The sequence below is a fragment of the Mobula hypostoma genome, chromosome 6 (genome assembly GCF_963921235.1).
Source record: "Mobula hypostoma chromosome 6, sMobHyp1.1, whole genome shotgun sequence".
NCBI lineage: Eukaryota > Metazoa > Chordata > Chondrichthyes > Myliobatiformes > Myliobatidae > Mobula > Mobula hypostoma.
In genome coordinates, this window is record NC_086102.1 from 137,714,046 (window position 1) to 137,733,964 (window position 19,919).

The 19,919-nt window shown below is 41.5% G+C and overlaps 1 protein-coding gene across 2 annotated transcripts in view; it reads left to right on the forward strand.

The window, feature by feature from the left end:
- The window catches only part of vps8 (VPS8 subunit of CORVET complex), a 682,661-nt gene that overhangs the window by 222,928 nt on the left and 439,814 nt on the right, over window positions 1-19,919 (forward strand). For both annotated transcript variants that reach the window (XM_063051804.1, XM_063051802.1), the window contains 2 exons: window positions 7,815-7,904; window positions 19,864-19,903. In XM_063051804.1, coding sequence (XP_062907874.1) covers window positions 7,815-7,904; window positions 19,864-19,903 — 130 coding nt within the window. The remainder of the gene's footprint in view (window positions 1-7,814; window positions 7,905-19,863; window positions 19,904-19,919) is intronic.

Below are 19,919 nucleotides of genomic sequence, written 5' to 3' on the forward strand. Positions count from 1 at the left end.
TCTCCACCCTCTACCGATCCCTGCCTCCATCCTCCCCTGATCCCTGCTTCCTTTCCCCTGATCCCTGCTTCCTTTCCCCTGATCCCTGCTTCCCTTCCCCTGATCCCTGCCTCCCTTCCCCTGATCCCTGCCTCCCTTCCCCTGATCCCTGCCTCCACCCTCCGCTGATCCCTGCCTCCACCCTCCGCTGATCCCTGCTTCCCTTCCCCCGATCCCTGCTTCCCTTCCCCTGATCCCTGCTTCCCTTCCCCTGATCCCTGCTTCCCTTCCCCTGATCCCTGCCTCCCTTCCCCTGATCCCTGCCTCCCTTCCCCTGATCCCTGCCTCCACCCTCCCCGATCCCTGCTTCCCCTCCCTGATCCCCGCTTCCCTTCCCCTGATCCCTGCCTCCACCTTCCCGATCCCTGCCTCCACCCTCCCCTGATCCCTGCCTCCACCCTCCCCTGATCCCTGCCTCCACCCTCCCCTGATCCCTGCTTCCACCCTCCCCCCGTTCCCTGCCTTCCCTTCCCCGATCCCTGCCTCCCCTCCCCCGATCCCTGCCTCTACACTCCCCCGATCCCTGCCTCTACACTCCCCCGATCCCTGCCTCTACACTCCCCCGATCCCTGCCTCTACACTCCCCCGATCCCTGCCTCTACACTCCCCCGATCCCTGCCTCTACACTCCCCCGATCCCTGCCTCTACACTCCCCCGATCCCTGCCTCTACACTCCCCCGATCCCTGCCTCTACACTCCCCGATCCCTGCCTCCACCCTCCCCGATCCCTGCTTTCCTTCCCCCGATCCCTGCTTTCCTTCCCCCGATCCCTGCTTCCCTTCCCCCGATCCCTGCTTCCCTTCCCCCGATCCCTGCCTCCACCCTCCCCGATCCCTGCCTCCACCCTCCCCGATCCCTACCTCCACCCACCCCCGATCCCTACCTCCACCCACCCCGATCCCTACCTCCACCCACCCCCGATCCCTGCCTCCACCCTCCACCGATCCCTGCCTCCACCCTCCACCGATCCCTGTCTCCACCCTCCCCCGATCCATGTCTCCACCCTCCCCGATCCCTGCTTCCCCCCGATCCCTGCTTCCCCTCCCCCGATCCCTGCCTCCACCCTCCCCGATCCCTGCCTCCACCCTCCCCGATCCCTGCTTCCCTTCCCCTGATCCCTGCCTCCACCCTCCGCTGATCCCTGCCTCCACCCTCTGCTGATCCCTGCCTCCACCCTCTGCTGATCCCTGCCTCCACCCTCTCCCGATCCCTGCTTCCCCTCCCCGATCCCTGCTTCCCCTCCCCGATCCATGGTTCCCTTCCCCGATCCATGCTTCCCTTCCCCTGATCCCTGCTTCCCTTCCCCCGATCCCTGCCTCCACCCTCCCCCGATCCCTGCCTCCACCCTCCCCCCGATCCCTGCCTCCACCCTCCCCGATCCCTGCCTCCACCCTCCTCTGATCCCTACTTCCACCCTCCCACCGTTCCCTGCTTTCCCTCCCCTCGTTCCCTGCTTTCCCTCCCCCCGTTCCCTGCTTTCCCTCCCCCGTTCCCTGCCTCCACCCTCCCCCGTTCCCTGCCTCCACCCTCCCCCGTTCCCTGCCTCCACCCTCCCCCGTTCCCTGCCTCCACCCCCCCCCGTTCCCTGCCTCCACCCCCCCGTTCCCTGCCTCCACCCCCCCGTTCCCTGCCTCCACCCTCCCCCGTTCCCTGCCTCCACCCTCCCCCGTTCCCTGCTTCCACCCTCCCCCCGTTCCCTGCTTTCCCTCCCCCGATCCCTGCCTCCACCCTCTCCCGTTCCGTGCCTCCACCCTCTCCTGTTCCGTGCCTCCACCCTCTCCCGTTTCCTGCCTCCACCCTCCCCGATCCCTGCCTCCACCCTCCCCCGATCCCTGCCTCCACCCTCTCCGATCCCTGCCTCCACCCTCCCCCGTTCCCTGCCTCCACCCTCCCCCGATCCCTGCTTTCCCTCCCCCGATCCCTGCCTCCACCCTCCCCCGTTCCGTGCCTCCACCCTCCCCCGATCCCTGCTTTCCCTCCCCCGATCCCTGCCTCCACCCTCCCCCGATCCCTGTCTCCATCCTCCCCCGAACACTGTCTCCACCCTCCCCCATTCCTTGCCTCCCCTCCCCCCCGTTCCCTGCCTCTTCGCTCCCCACCATGCCTGGCCCCCCCACCCCTTCTCATCCGCACCTGGTTTCCCCTCGTCACCTAGTCGCTACCTCTCTTCTCACTCACTCTTTGCCTCTTCCCCAGGGATTGCTCCTTTAATTGCTAACATCCACACTTTTCTTAAGATATCATCATGTACACAAATGTGCAAAAATATCAAGTAAGTAAATAATTTGTTATGCATTTTACTTGGAGTGCATTAAAAAGGGTACCTCATAGAGGTCTAATGATACTTGTAAGCACTCATTTGACCCATCCTTTGAGTTGCTTATCCACTGAAGTTTTGCATAACTGTAATAAATTTTTATGTTAATGAATAGATGATGTAAACAGTTTTAATGCAAATGTAAAAATAGAACAATATAGCTTGCTGCTTTTTAAAATTCATAGTTGGAACATAAAGTCCAATTCAAAGTAATTGATCATTTTCAACGGATATGCTTCTCTATTGTAATTATTCAGTGTAAAATATGTCCAAAGTCATTGCTAACTATAACAATAAACATCATGATTCATAGCCCAGCAAATTGCTACCTTTGGTTTATATCATTGGCTTTATTTGCTTAATTTCAGATTTTGTTTTCATTCATTTGCTTGTGTTGAGTTTATTTTAGTGTTTGGCTGCTTGTTGCAACATTGCATCTCAAAAGAGAAGTCTCAATGTCCACTCCCCTTTGTGTGATGAAGTGCTTTCTGATGGTGGCCTGGAAAGACTTAGTTCGATTTTTACCTTTGTGCCCTTATTCTGCGTGTATCTCACCAACCTAAACTGGATGAAATATTCTCTCAACTGTAAGATTTTATTTTGCTCACCTTTTTCTATCATTGAAGGCTAACAGGTAATTTATCCTAAAAGTAAACTATCTCGGCCTCGAAATAATTCCAATGAATCTGGATCTTCTGCAAGCTGATATACCCTGTTCAAGGTATTATGCCCAGAAGTGGTCACGGCATTCACCAAACACAAAATATGTTATATATAGTGTTTGACAGTTGGTTTAATTTTGTCCTTGGATTTCATGACAGACATCAGTTGAATACTTGCTTGATTTTGTCATCTTGATTTTGAGAAAGCAACACATCAGTTATATTTCCATTGAATTGTATGTGTTATCAGGTTTGTTGGAAAACTGTTACCTTTAAATATTTACCAGGTCCAGTTCTCCTTTTAGCATTTTCCTGTTTTGTATATGTGAGCTTATTTATCACTCTTCTGTTTACAATGATATTTGTGTTTTCCATTGTATTGATGATGTGTCATGTTTTCATTACTGCAGCAATGCAGCATATCTCAGTAATAGATTCTTGTGACAACTGTGAAGAGGTGCCATTGTTGCAAATAGTGTTTTTTTTCCAGTTGTATTTTCTGCTACAAAATCAAAAATTGTATCATTAGAGTTGCATAGCAGTTTGGAAAAGATGAAGAGCATAATAAATTTATATGTATTAGACTTCCTTGTAGTTTTTGTTCTGGTTGGCTTTTTTTTGTAGAATCAGAAACTAATGGCATGAATATCACAAAAGTTGTACAGTGGCTGGACATTCATTTTTCCCTGAACGTTAGCCAAGCACACAAGATGAAATTAGCTTTCTTGTTTGTTGCTTTCATACTGAATCACTGCTGTTTTAATCTCTAAGCAGTAAAGCTAATAATATAATAGATCATAAGCATCAATGATTTGTTCTTCATAGTAAGTTGGCACATAAGATAATTTTTTAGTGTTGTTTGGTGTTGATACTTGGTAACTCTTTGCGTACAGCTCCAATGGGAATCATTAAATCCCAATTAGGAATGCTACAACTGAAATCCACAGTGACATATGTGTGTACTTCATTAAGCAACATTGTTTGATGCCGTTTAAAAAAAAATCTATCGGTACTCAAAATTGGCGGATCCTGGACTCCAGACTTTAGTCATAAGTGCAGTTCCCCTTTAAGAAAACGAGGAATACAGCCTGTCCAAGGTGCGATTAAAATGCAGATTGCAGTACCAGAGGTACATTGAGGACTTCTGTGTACTTTGCTTCATGGAAACATGGCTCACTGTCACTATTTCGGACACAGCACTACAGCCTGATGGCTTCACCATTCTCTGCAAAGACAGGAGAGCTCTGGTTTTTTAGAGGTAGCATGCTTTATGAATAACTCATCGTGGTGCACAGATGTGGTGGTTATGTATCAATCCTGCTCTCCTGAGCCAGAACATTTGCTGAGGGAGTTTTTCTTGGTAGCAGTGTACACTCCACCTCAGGCCAATGACAGACAGGCACTGGAGGAGCTGAGCAGCGTGATTAGTAGTCACAAAACAGTGGGGGATTTCATCTAGGCCAGCTTGAAGAAGTCTCTGAACAACTGCCACCAATATATTTCCTGTGGAACCAGCACAGCCAACACAATTGACCACTGTTATCGTTACTCCTTGTGGCACATTGGGTGGCAACCTAGCCGTTTCTTTAGCAGTTTTGTATGCTTTTTATGAGGCAGAGTTGGTAGCTCAAACTCAACCCAGCACAGATGAACTCGGGACCACTTGCCTCGAAGTCTGGTGCAGATGCTAATACACCACCGGACGGCACCACTGTTAAGCCAGCATCAAGTATGCTTATTGTGCCATTCCTTGCCTACACTTGGCTGTACTTCTACTCATAGTGCACAGGCAGAGACTAAAGTCTGCAGCACCAGTGGTGAGGTCCAAGAGGATATGGTTCAAGGAGGCAGAGGACTGCTTTGAATCAGTGGACTGGACAATATTCAGGGTTTCAGCTTCGAATCTGAATGAATATGCCACAGTTGTCACCAAATTCATGAAGACCTGTGTAAATGAATACGTGCTTTTGAGAACACCCTGGACGTTTCCAAATCAAAAACTGGATGAACCAGGTGATTCCTAGTGTGCTGAGGGCTAGATCTGTGGCATTCAAGACCAGTGCAGAACTATACAAGAAGTCCAGGTGTGACCTATGGAAGGTTATTTTAAGAGCAAGAAAACAACGGTGACTGAAGTTAGTGACGGAATTAGATGCGCATCAACGGTGGGAGGGTGTGCAGGCCGCTACTTCACAGGTCGAAAGGCTGTGATGATTCACTCCCAGATGAGCTGAACACCTTTTATCCATGCTTTGAAAGGGAGAATAAAACTACACCTGTGCAAATCCCTGTTTCGGAGGTCAAAGTCAGAACATCATTTAAGAGGGTGAACTTTTGAAAAATGTTCAGTCCTAATTGTGAACCAGACAAGACACTGAAAACCTGTGCCTGCCAATTGGTAGGAGTGTTCAAGGACATCTTCAGTCTCTCACTACTGCAGACAGAGGTTCCCCCTGCTTCAAAAGGGTGAAAATCATACTAGTGCCCAAGAAGAGTATGGTGAGCTTTCTTAATTTCTATCGCACAGTTGCAGTCACATCTACTGTGATAAAGTGGTTTGAGAAGTTGGTCATGGCCAGAATCAACTCCAACCGAAGCAAGGACCTGGATCCGCTGCAGATTGCTTATTGTCACAGTCTTTCAGTTCTAATCAACAAGCTCCAAAACCTGGACTTTTTGTACCTTTCTCTGCAATTGGATCCTTGACTTCCTCACTGAGAGACCACAGTCAGTACTAATTGGAAATCACATCTCCTCCTCACTGACAATCAACTCTGGTGTACCTCAAGAATGTGTGCTTAACCCACTGCTCTACTCTCTGCACATCCACAGCAGTCTGGTTAGGCACAGCTCAAACGCCATCAACAAATTTCCTGATGACACAATTATAGTTGGTAGAATTTCAGATGGTGATGAGGAGGCGTACAGCAGCAAGGTAGATCAGTTGGTTGAATGGTGTTGCAAAAATAACCTTGCACTCAATGTCAGTAGGACCAAGGAATTGATTGTAGACTTCAGGAAGGGGGAGGCAAGGGACACACATCAGTCATTCATTGAAGGATCAGTAGTGGAAAGGGAGGGCAGTTTAAAGTTCCTGGGTTCCAACATCTCTGAAGATCTATCCTAGGTCCAACATATTAGTGCAATTGCAAAGAAGACATGACAGTGGCTTCATTTCATTAGCCTCTTCAGCATTGAGGGCAACTTCAAAAAGGACTCCCATCACTCAGGACATGCTCTATTCTTATTGTTAACGTTGGAAGAGGTACAGGATCCTGAAAACGGACGCTCAACATTTCAGGGACAGCTGCTTCTCCTCTGCAGTCAGACTTCCCAATGGACAATAAATCCATGAACACTACCTCACTATCTGTTTTTGCTCTCCTTTTGCACTTTTTATGTATTGCATTGTACTGCTGCCACAAAACAACAAATTTCATAACATATGCCAATGATATTAACTCTGATTCTGAATGTCACTGGGCTGGGTTAGGGTACAGCTGCATCTAATGGATGATAAGCTTAAATTCTTTACTATGTTTATAATCCCCAAGTATAATATGCTAGAAGATTTTTGAACAGAATTCGCATGATCCCATAACACAGCCAAGTTTTCTTTGATTAATGAAGAGATACAGCTCATTTGTGAAGTCCAAAAATTGATGCTGCTCACGTAAGGATTCATCATCATCATCAGGTGCCGTGCCCAGTTTGAGCTTTGACTGCCATGGCCCACACACTCCTGTTTCGGGTCAACTGGATCAATTCATTGGTATCCATTTCCAGTTCTCTGGCTGCTGTCTCCATCATCATTTGTCTTTGTCTTCCTCTTGCTTTCTTCCCTTCAATCTTTCCCATAATTACCGTGCATTCTAACTCCTCTTTCCTAATCACATGTCCAATGAAGTTACGTTGCCTTTTCATGATCTCAAACATTATTTCTCTTTTTGTGTTTGCTCTGTTCATGACATCCTCGTTAGATATTCGTTTCATCCATGATATTCTTTGCATCCTCCTCAAAAACCACATCTCTGCTGCTTCAATTCATTTCCTCATGTTACTAGATATTGTCCAACATTCTGAGCCATATAACTTAACTGGATAAACGTAACATTTCAGTACTCTGAGGCAGGTTGTCATGCCTAGTTTAGTATTGGTCAGTGTACTCTTCGTTCTCGTAAATGTGTCTTTTGCCATCCCTATTCTTCTTTTGATGGCCATGTCACACCTGCCATCTGATGTCACCCAGCTTCCTAGGTAGCAAAAGTTCTGTACTTGTTTAATGTCTTCCTCATTTATTCTCAGCCTGCAGATAGGATTTTTGGATATCAACATACATTCTGTCTTTTTGCAATTGATAGATAGACCCATTTTTGCACTTTCTTCAACAACTATGTCGATTAAGTTTTGTAGTATTTTAAAATCTGAAGTTCGTAATGCAATAAATAAGATGAAGAAAGGAAAGGCAGCAGGTTCTGATGAATTAGTAATTGAATAAATTATCGCCCTTGAAGATTGTGGAATTGAAAAACTTACTGATTTAATCAATGATATTTATGAGACTGGAATAATACCAGAAGAGATGAGAAAAATCAGTATTTATCATGTAAGAATTACCGTTCTGAAATTGGGTTTAATGTGGTAATGGAGCTCTCCTTAGCATCTGGCTGTATTGCTTTTTTTATATGAATCTGAATATTCAGCACTATATTATGAATGTTATTTAGTGTGAATTGCTTCATTTTTGTATACTCATTTTTGCTAGAATTTTAACTTGAAATGTGTTTGTTACTTAGATTACAAAGAAGCATAAGCTGCATGAAGCCACAGCCTACTTACTGGAAAAGAAGGGTGACATACATGGCGCCTTTTTAGTCCTGCTTGAGGTATAAGCAAAATGTTTTTCTTTATCTGTGCAATTCTTTTAGATTGAAAAGTGAATTATAATTTTAGAGTTATGTTGGTATTGCTTTAGTGTGTGATATTTGTCCTTTAAAAAACAGAATTAGCTCCTGGAATCACAGATAAACAAAGGATTGCAGATGCTGGACCCTGCAGCAAAAAAAAACAAATAGCTGAAGGATCTGGGTAATGCAGACAACATCAGTGGAGGCAGAAGGATGATTGCTGTTTTTGGTCAAGACCCTAGATGAGGATGTTGCGATACAGGGTCTCAACCTGAAGCATCACTGTACCTTTCCCTTCACAAGATGCTGTATAATCCACCAAGTTTTTCCAGCAGTTAACTCCTGACATGTTAATTTCTGCCTTTATTTTAGGCACGGAAACCCTGATCTCTTGCAGTTTCATTTCCAGGTGGAGGGATGTATGGTTTTTGGTTCCTTGAAGTTTAATTTCCTGAAAGGGGGCATGATTATTATAATGTAACTTAAAGATCAACACCCAATTTTCCTGTCTTCTTCCCCATTGCTCAGTAGTGAGTCAGTTATGAGTGATTAAGTCCTGTGCTGCCAGACGCCTGGATCAGCTGTCTCATTATTATCTTGCCGTGCTGTTCGGTTCCTCATGTTCACAGCTAAGCATCTTCAAACTGCTGCCTTGTACATACTTCACCGTTATCTCAGATAACCTTGATCTTTTGCATCATCTTCCCTTTTCCATAATCTATTTAGCTACTATATCTGGTATACGAACATTACTTTGCAAAAGTCTACGTGTGTGTGTGTGTGTGTGTGTGTGTGTGTGTGTGTGTGTGTATGTATATATATATATATATATATATATATATATATATATAGATGCATATAGCAAATTTCATGATATGTGAGTGATGACAAATCTGATATCTGATACTGATGGATCTCTATTGTGGACTGAGAGTGGGAAGGGGACAGAGGGAAGACAATAAGACAATCATGGTTGGGAAAGGGGGAAGGGAGAGGGGATGGAGAGAGAAGCACCAGGGAGATATTTTGTAATGATCAATAGACCAATTGTTTGGCAACAAATGACGTTATCTGGCACTTCAGGGCTGGGTGTGATTGCACCCGCGCCCTGTCTGCTCCGGCATGCCTTCTCTGCCATCTGTCCTACTACGCTCTACCCTCACCATTCCCATTATCTTTTACTCCCACCAGGTTTATGGACTGATTCTCTGCTCTATGTTGCTCCCTAGCTACAAGTAAAGTATGTGCCTAAGACCTTTGCACAACACCGTATGAAATGCCACATCTCCTTTTAAATATTTTAGCCTCCAATCTGAATCTCTTCTTTCTCTATTTCTCATACTTCATTGCCTTTGGAGTTGTAATTGCTGCCTGGTTACCTCTGTTTATCCTACCTGTAGTACTTTGCTCCAATCCGTGAATATTTCTCCACTGTAATTTTCTCCTGCCAATCTTGGAAAGGCATAACCAAACACAGTGCCTAATTCTTCCTTTCTGTTGCTGACTTGCGGGAGCCATTTTCAGCTGTCACATTATCTGAATTGACACATCCTCGACTACCACTTTGACGTTTCAATGAATAAACAACCAGGTGCTGCCTGACCTACTGAAGTTTCCAACACTTTGGTTTTTTGTTTCAAATTTCCAGTGAATGCAGTTTTTTGATTTTAATATACAAACTCTGCCCACTTAATGTGCCTTCCACTGAAAGTCAGTTTATCAGCAAATAAAGTGGTTTCCCTTCATATCCTGCATTGATATTTTGACTTTAAACTGAAACTTAGTACATTGATGACACTTTGCCTTTTATCAAAGCATCTTCAAGTCTGTCTATGCTTTTCATTAACTACCTGGTAGAAGCAATCTTTTTCATGGTTTGTGAGGTGAGAGGTAACTGAGGCCGAAGCACTCAAAATAATCAATTTTATTAACAATTAAGGAACAAGTAAAAGTTGTTTATAAGTTTGTGTGTGCATTCATCTCTGAACCAAGGATGAATATTGCCTCAGGTAATCAATTCTTTATTGTTGACAACACTGAGTTTGGACTTTAAGTATGAATTTTCAGTCTGCCAGTTTTGAGGACAGCTGGAACACATTTATATTTATAAGTTATGAATGAACAATATCCTACGGAAAATGCGGTATGCATCCTGAATATTGTCCTAGCCTTGTAGTTTGTTTGCGCTTACAATAGTTACCCAACGAAGTGGGTATCGTAAGCTCTGATTTTGACTAAGTTGAACCAAATTTTGCCTTAATGGTAGGTCAATCATTTTATTAGATATGTTTGGTCTTTCATGAAACCAGGTATGGAAGGTTTATACTGATAAGCATAAAATCTTTCATTATCTACGTGAGTAAGCAAGAGATTGAATTCTCAACAAAGTTCCTTGTTTCTTATCTTCTAATTTGCATTCAGTCATTTACAAATAAAATTAAGTACTTCTCTTACAAAAAATATCAAGTTAAAGATTACAGATTGCTGTAAGTTCTTTGGAAGCTATTTTTCTTTATTCTTTGTAATGTCCAGACAGCAAATTATTTAAAACATTTTCCCCCAAATCCTACCATTACCAATTTAAGTGTTCTTAGCATTTATATTCTCCAAGAGTAGGTCTTCCTTCTGTTAGGCTTTTAATAAGTAACTCGCATTTTATGCGCACTTCATACCTGCCTTGAGTCATTTGTCATTCTAAGTTAAATTTCATTTGATTAAAATTGCATGTCATATTGAAAAAAATGACAATGTAGAAAGCTAAGGTTAAAATTAAATATCCTTGGACTTGAGGATATTTGAGTATTCTGTTTTAGATCATAAGATATAGGAGCAGAAGTAGGCTATTCAGTCCATCGAGTCTGCTCCACCATTCAATCGTGGGCTGATCCAATTCTTCCAGTCATCCCCACTCCCCTGCCTTCACCCCTTACCCTTTAACGCCCTGGCTAATCAAGAACCTATCTATCTCTGCCTTAAATATACCCAATAACTTGGCCTTCACAGCCGCTCGTGGCAACAAATTCCACACATTTACCACCCTCTGAATAAAGTAATTTCTCCGCATCTCAGTTTTAAATGGACATCCTTCAATCCTGAAGTTGTGCCCTCTTGTCCTAGAATCCCCCCACCATGGGAAATAACTTTGCCGTATCTAATCTTCTCAGGCCTTTCAACATTCAAAATGTTTCTATATCACCCCCCCCCCCCCATTCTCCTGAACTCCAGTGAATATAACCCAGGAGCTGCTAGATGTTCCTCATATGGTAACCCTTTCATTCCAGGAATCATTCGTGTGAATCTTCTCTGAACTCTCTCCAATGTCAGTATATCCTTTCTAAAATAACGAGCCTAAAACTGGACACAATACTCAAGTGTTGTCTCATGAGTGCCTTATAGAGCCTCAACATCACATCCCTGCTCCTGCTCCTATATTCTATACCTCTAGAAATGAATGCCAACATTGCATTCCCCTTCACAACCGACTCAACCTGGAGTTTAAACTTTCGGGTATCTTGCACAAGGGCTCCCAAATCCCTTTGCATCTCTGGATTTTGAATTCTCTCCCCATCTAAATAATAGTCTGCCCGTTTATTTCTTCCACCAAAGTGCTTGACCATACACTTTCCAACATTGTATTTCATTTGCCACTTCTTTGCCCATTCCCCTAAACTGCCTAAGTCTCTCTGCAGGCGCTCTGTTTCCTCAACACTACCTGCTCCTCCACCTTTGTATCATCGGCAAATTTAGCCACAAATCCATTAATACCATAGTCCAAATCATTGACATGCATCATAAAAAGCAGTGGTCCCAACACCGACCCCGTGGAACTCAATTGGTAATCGGCAGCCAGCCAGAATAGGTTCCTTTTATTCTCACTCTGTTTTCTGCCGACCAGCCAATGCTCCACCCTTGCTAGTAACTTCCCTATAATTCCATGGGCTCTTGTCTTGTTAAGCAGCTTCATGTGTGGCACCTTGTCAAAGGCCTTCTGAAAATCCAAGTATACCATGTCTTCTGCATCTCCTTTGTCTACCCTGCTTGTAATTTCCTCAAAGAATTGCAGTAGGTTTGTCAGGCAGGATTTTCTTTTGAAGAAACCATGCTGTCTCTGGCCTATTTGTCATGTGCCTCCAGGGACTCCGTAATCTCATCCCTAGCAATCGATTCCAATAACTTCATAACCACTGGTATCAGGCTAACAGGTCTATAGTTTCCTTTCTGCTGCCTCCCACCCTTCTTAGATAGCGGAGTAACATTTGCAATTTTCCAGTTATCCGGTACAATGCCAGAATCTATCGATTCTTGAAAGATCATCATTAATACCTTTGCATTATCTCCAGCTACTTCCTTCAGAACCGGAGAGTGCATTCCATCAGGTCCAGGAGATTTATCCACCCTCAGACCATTAAGGTTCCTGAGAACCTTCTCAGTCGTAATTTTCACTGCACAAACTTCACTTCCCTGACACTCTTGAATGTCTGATATACTGCAGATGTCCTCCGCTGTGAAGACTGATGCAAAATAAGCATTCAGTTCCTCTGCTGTCTCTGAATCTCTCATTACAATGTCTCCAGTGTCATTTTGTATTTGTCCTATATCTATCCTCGACTCTTTTACCCTTTATATACTTAAAAAAGCTTTTAGTACCTTCATTGATATTAGTCACCAGCTTCCTTTCATAATTCATCTTTTCCTTCCTAATGACCTTATTAGTTTCCTTCTGCAAGTTTTTAAAAGCTTCCCAATCCTCTGTTTTTCCACTAGCTCTGGCTTCCTTGTATACCCTCTCTTTTGCCTTTACTTTGGCTCTGACTTCACTTGTCAGCCATGGTAGTGTCCTTCTTCCCTTTGAAATTTTCTTCTTATTTGGAATATATTTGTCTTGCACTTCCCTCATTTTCGCAGAAACTCCAGCCATTGCTGCTGTGCTGTCTTTCCTGCAAATGTCCCTTTCCAGTCAACTTCAGCCAGTTCCCCTCTCATGCCATTGTAATTTCCTCTATTCCACTGAAATACCGACACATTGGATTTTATCTTTTCCCTCTCAAATTTCAATGTGAACTTGATCATATTGTGATCACTGTTCCTTAAGGGTTCCTTAAACTTAATCTCTCTTATCACCTCCAGATCATTGCATAACACCCAATCCAGCACAGCCGATCCCCTAGTGGGTTCAACGACAAGTTGTTCTGTAAAGCCATCCCCGAGACATTCTATAAATTCTCTCTCTTGAGGTCCAGTATGACCTGGTTTACTCAATCTACGTTCATAATAAAATCCCCAACAATTACATGACATTGCCTTTCTGACACACCTTTTCTATCTCCTGCAGTAATTTGTAATCCACATCCCGGCTGCTGTTTGGAGGCCTGTATACAACTGCCATTATGCTCCTTTTACCCTTGCCATTTCTTAATTCAACGCATGGAGACTCAACACCTTTGAATCCTTTGTCATCTCTTTCTAATGATTTAAATTTTGAGAATGATTAAGAATGATTTTCCTTCATCCATAATAAAAAGTTCACTTCAGTTATGGAATTCCAGATTTCTTCTTTCAGATCAATTTTTAACCCTTCCAAACGTGCCTTCAATCTGCTCAACACCATTTTAATTATTTAATTAACAGATCACCTTATCTTGATGCATGTTCAGGTACTTTGATTAAAAACTTAAAATTATAAGTGGTACAGACTGTTTTCTCTTTCTCCTTAATCACATTAACTATTCCATGTCAGTTCCTCCTCAGGTGTTCCACATATTAATTACTTCACTCAGGCTATATCATAGCTCAACTTGAGCATTCATTCCTCAGGTGCAAAATCAGGTAGAAGTCAGTTTGGACTTCCAGGATATTTTATCAGATGCTTGAGAAGCAACACACCCAAAGTGCTGGAGGTACTCAGCATGTCAGGCAGCATCTATAGAAATGAATAAACAGTTGATGTTTTGGGCAGAGACTCTGATTGAGGTAGTAGCTCTTCCAGCAGTTATTGTAATAAAGATTGAAATAGATATTCTCATTATTTGGTAGAGGTGAAGACATATTCTTTTGCCATAGTGAAGGTTGTTAAAAATGATTCTCCTGAATTTTGGAAGATTATGCTCATTGATTGCAAACTATGCTTTGTGTTTTTTCACTAATTGTTTCTTATAGATATGATTTATACAGTTCCTTTTCTCCAATTCTGATTCTAATTGTGAAGTATACGATATTTATTCATAATGACCTAGGACAATCATAACTCCCATTTATTGGTATCTTCTCAATCTCTTCTCTCTTCTCCAATTTTTTTTTTGGCTTATTTTTCAAGCTTGCCATCTTATTAACTTTGAATCCTTGAAATTTAATCTATAACAATGATTACCTCTTAAATACAAATTACAAGCTGTAAATGCTTGATCACTTAAGTGTCCCATTAATTTTGTTTCTCTTCTCAACAGTACTCTGATAACCTATACAAAGAGCACTGTTTCAAAAAAAATGTGCATTTTTATATCATCTTAAATGCATTAAGGCTCTTCACAGGAGTGTTATATAAAATTTGACTTGAGTTGCATATGGAGATATCAAAAAGCCTAAAAGCTCAATGAAAATTATTAATGGACTATAACGAGGAGAATGAGCAGAGAACTGAATTGATTTAGGGAGGGAACTCCAGAGCTAAGGGCTCTGGTAGATAATAGAAGGACTATCAACAGCTGGCCAACTAAATGTGGAATTAAAGACAGAATTGAAGGAGAGCAGAGCTCTTAATAAGCTCAAGAAATATGAAGAAAGATAAAGCAATAGAGAGATTTGAAAACAAGGATTTAAAAAAAAACTGAGGACTGTTGAGAAACAGACAGTATACATCAGTCTTTGGGTAATGGGATGAACTGGCAGATGCACAGCAGAATTTTGTGTGAGCTTAATTAATAGCTAGTAGATAAAAACAGGCACTGATATTTCAATGGAATATGTACAGTGCCTATAAAAAGTATTCACCCTCCCTTGGAAGTTTTCATGTTTATTGTTTTACAACACTGATTAACAGTGATTTAATGTGGCTTTTTGACACTGATTAATAGAAAAAGACTCTTTTGTGTCGAAGTGAAAAACAGATCTCGATCTAATTTAATTACAAATATAAAACACAAAATAATTGATTGCTTAAGTATTCACCCTCCCCTCCCCAATATTGACACACCAAATCATCATTAGTGTAGCTAATTAGTTTTAGAAGGCACATAATGTTAAATTGATATCTGTTTTTGGAGATCTGTGTACACTCAAGGTGTTTCAGTTGATTGTAGTAAAAATACACCTGTATCTGGTAGGTTTAACTGCTGGTGAGTCAGTATCCTGGCAAAAACTACACCATGAAGACAAAAAAACACTCCAGGCAACTCCGTGAAAAAGTTATTAAAAAGCACAAGTCAGGAAGACGATGAGTTGAACGGTTTGTTTCCATGCTCTTTGACTCTTAACTCAGCGATTCTAGGTGTTGGTCCAGGAAACCCTTCAAACTGCTACTAATGCATTCACATCCCATCTTAAATAGGAAGACCAATACTGTGGTAAAAGTCCACATATGGTTTCACCAATGTCCAAAACAACTGAAGCTTAACTTCCTACTTTTATATTTGTGTCCCCCCACAATAAAGAATAATGTTATTTTTGGTTTCCTAATTACTTGTATATTTTCACACCATTTGAGAATCATGTGCTAGGATACCTGCATTGTCCTTCTTGGAGCAGTGCAATCTCTCAACATTTGTTTTTTTTAATTTTCTTGTTAAAATGAACAATTTCATGTTTCCCAAAGTATAGTCCCAGATATTTGCCTCATCATTTAACCTATCCATATCTATTGTAATCACTGTCTATTCTCTTCACAATTTCTTTTCCTACCTGTCTTTGTGTTACAGCAGATTTAGCAATTATTCCTGGGGTACCTTCATGTGAATCAATTATTATTGAAGTGCCGGTAGTATGACACGCTCCCTGTTCTTGTCAGCCAGAAAAAAGCCTATTTATACCTATTTTCTGTTTACTGTTAGTCAGCTACTCTTCTGGCTATGCCAGTGTGTTCCCCCAACACCGTGGGACATTTTTAACAATACCCTTTGATGGCAGCACATCATCAAATAGTCCATAAATTGGTTTTCCTATATCTACAACATTCGCAATTTTTTAAACACGTCGTAGCCAGGCACTGAGAAAAATCCAAGGTTATCTGGCTATGTCAACATGGTTTTGTGAAAAGAGAAGCATATTTATCCAAGTATGGAAGTACTGGAGTTATATCCTCAAAGAATGTCATGTTACCTTTGGTCAAGTATGTTTTCCATGTTGGCGTTGACAAATTACTTTATTTTTTTCCCGTGTCCAGCTATAGTGTCTTTATTAATAGCTCTCAACATTTTCTGGATGTTAGATGCTGTGTTAGCAATTCTGCAGTTTTTAAAATTTCTGTCTCCGTCTCTTTTTGAATAAAGAAATTCTGTGTTATTCTCCAATTTAATGGAACCTTGTAGGGTAGAAAGAGTAGACGGAATTTGTATTGGCCCAACTTAATAAGAGGAGTTGCTTTTCCCTATTTACCAACAAATTATCAGATTCAATCCCCATTTGTAGTTACTATAGCCAACACAGCTGCCTTATATTAGTCTTTGATACGGATATTAAGGCAGCACAAACTAGCAGTGTCTTTTGATTGCTCCCATTAAGTTTGTAGAAGGGACTCCATGATGCTCCTATAACTTTATCCCTAGATCCTGAAAGCTCTGTCTATTTTTGGCTACCTTTTCTTTCTTGATCTTACATCAGTGTATAAAATCTAAACCGGCATATTGTCTCTCTACATGAAATGATTCAAATTGTTGAGCCAGAGCATGATCATCATTAAGCTCTCAGGAATTTGCAGACATAATCTAAAACTAGATTTTATTCATGTCTTCTATTTAACTGGCATTTCTTTGATATTAATTTATTTTGTATTTTCTAATGACCTTCCAGCTTACTATAGTATATTGCATTTAGTCATAGTCATACTTTATTGATCCCAGGGGGAAATTGGTTTTCGTTACAGTTGCGCCATAAATAATAAATAGTCATAGAACCATAAATAGTCATATAACCATAATAGAAAAATAGTAATATGTAAATTATGCCAGTAAATTATGAAATAAGTCCAGAACCAGCCTATCGGCACAGGGTGTCTGACCCTCCAAGGGAGGAGTTGTAAAGTTTGACTGCCACAGGCAGGAATGACATCCTATGACGCTCTGTGCTGCATCTTGGAGGAATGAGTCTCTGGCTGAATGTACTCCTGTGCCCACCCAGTACATTATGTAGTGGATGGGAGACATTGACTAAGATGGCATGCAACTTAGACAGCATTCTCTTTTCAGACACCACCGTGAGAGAGTCCAGTTCCATCCCCACAGCATCACTGGCCTTACGAATAAGTTTGTTGATTCTGTTGGTGTCTGCTACCCTCAGCCTGCTGCCCCAGCACACAACAGCAAACATGATAGCACTGGCCACCACAGATTCATAGAACATCCTCCGCATCGTCCGGCAGTTGTTAAGGACCTCAGTCTCCTCAGGAAGTAGGGTTGGCTCTATTATTATTTTATTCTCTTTTGTACCAATGTACCAAAGACACATGTACCAATTGTGAGAAGGCATTTCCATGATATCATTAGAGACTATTCATGAAATTCACACAACTCCTTTTCCAAACTGGCCACATTTAGAGTCATAGATTTGTTCATCATGGAAACAGACCCTTTAGTCCAATTGTTCAATGTTGACCAAAATGCCCATCTAAGTCCCATTTATCCATGTTTGTACTTATTACTCTAAACCTCTCCTTTTCATAAACGTGCCTTTTAAATGTTGCTAATGTACCTGCGTCAACCATTTCCTCTGGCAGATCATTCCATATATAGACCACCTTGGTGAAAAATTTGCCCCTTAAGTTTCTATTAAATCTCTTCCCTCCCACCCTAAACTACTGTATGTCCTCCAGTTCTTTTGATAAAGACTGCATGCTTTCACCTTATCTATCCCCCTCTTGATTATATACACCTCTATAAAATCACCATTCCTCCTATGCTCCAGTGAACAAAGTTCTAGCCTCCTCATCCTCTCTGTACAGTTCAGTCCCTTGAGTCCTGGCAAAATTCTTGTAAATCTTCTCTGCACTTTTTCTAGTGTAATGGCATATTACTTCTTGCAGGATAACCAAAACTGAACACAATATTCCAGATATGGCCTTGCCGATGTTTTGTACAACTTCAACACAATATCCCAACTTCCATGCTTAGTGCTCTGACTAATGGAGCCCTCTTCCTTACCCTGTCCACCTGTGACTTTATTTACAAAGAACCATGTACTTGTACTCTGAAGTCCTTCTGTTCTACAACACTCCCTAGAACGCGACAATCCATAGTGAAATTCCTACCCTGATTAGTCTTACAAATTTGTAAATTATTAGTATAGTGATTTTGTTATTAGATTGGTTTGTAGGTCTTTGAATAAAGTCAATATCCACATTGGTCTGTCAAGCTGAGTTATTTGGAATCAAGTGCTTCTAATTTAACTCAGAACTGAAAACAGGAACTTAATATTACAGGGTGACAGATTCATGTACACAGATCCAAGACAGAATTTGTTTACAAAATACAATAAATGGTAAATCATTTTTTTGTCTGTTGGTATACCATTTCATAGAGGGATAAATTTATTGATGTAGTTGAGACAACACTTTGGGAAAATGTGCTATTCTTAATTCCAGCTGTTAAAATTTACAAAAGGGTTAGCGTTGAACAAATTGTGAAATGGGTAAGTACACAGTGCAAGCATGAAAAACCAGTCCGGGTACTCGGTGACTGGTCTCAGCTTTGGAATTTTGCATACACCAAGTTTTGCTGCCCTTTAGACCAAGTTTTCTTTATCACACTCTAGTAAACATAACATCTAATCAATGGTTTTAAGGAGAACTTGTTCTACCTTTTTGTAGAGCTTTTTTCTTCTTGAATTGCTTAATAATGTCTCCATCATGCTCTAACTTTGCTATCTTTCACTATCTTTCGCTGCATCTGTATGTCATTTAACTGGAACTGAAGTTGCTGCTAGCTAATTTACCTACTTTCCAGGTGTAAGCTGAATCTTACATGTTTGCTCTTTTGCGACTCATATTTTTCCTCTCTACTTGAGACTTAAACAAACTCTGCTCACTTTATTCTAAATGCACTCCTAGTTTATCTTCTGTCTTCTACCTTATCCATTGATTAGATTGATTTTGCTCTTTTCAAGTGGGAGCATCTGTAAATATATTTTAACTTTTTAGGGTCATATAATTAACCAGCCAATTAGAAATGTCTGTTTCATTGACATCCTGATTCAATACTTACAGATGATGCTTTTGTTTTTTTTTGGATACGCAAGTTAAAATTAAAGTTGATCATTCCTCCCTAGGAAAAGTGAGGGAATTACTCCTAAAGTCACAGCAAAATGGTTGCCTTTTATAGTGTTCTGCTGGATAAGTAGTCTGGAGATTCTGTAAAGAGTTCTTATCTGATTTGTTGAATGGCCTTTAGTGGAAAGCTACACATCCAAGAGTCTACAAGTCATGGGCAGAGCACTAGTAAACATGTGTTCCTTTCCATTGTACCATATTTCTTTGCCAAACAGGATAACATCTGACTGATTTCTAAATCTCACTGTTTTTCAGAAAGTTCTGTCCACTTGGAAAAGAAACCACAAACATGCTTTGAGATTGATAAAAACAATTTTGTATTTAGAAAACTCTTTGGGGGAAACAAAAGCTGTTTTAGGGGATGTGTTCAACCAAACTAGGGTGGATTTTCCACACAAGATTTCTTATGTAACTGTCTGTAGTCTAATAATATTGAAGCAGGAGATTGATTAACAATTTCTCTTTTAGATTTTGAAGCACAAGCTGTCCTTGTTTACAGATGGTGCAAGTAAGTAATAATTAAA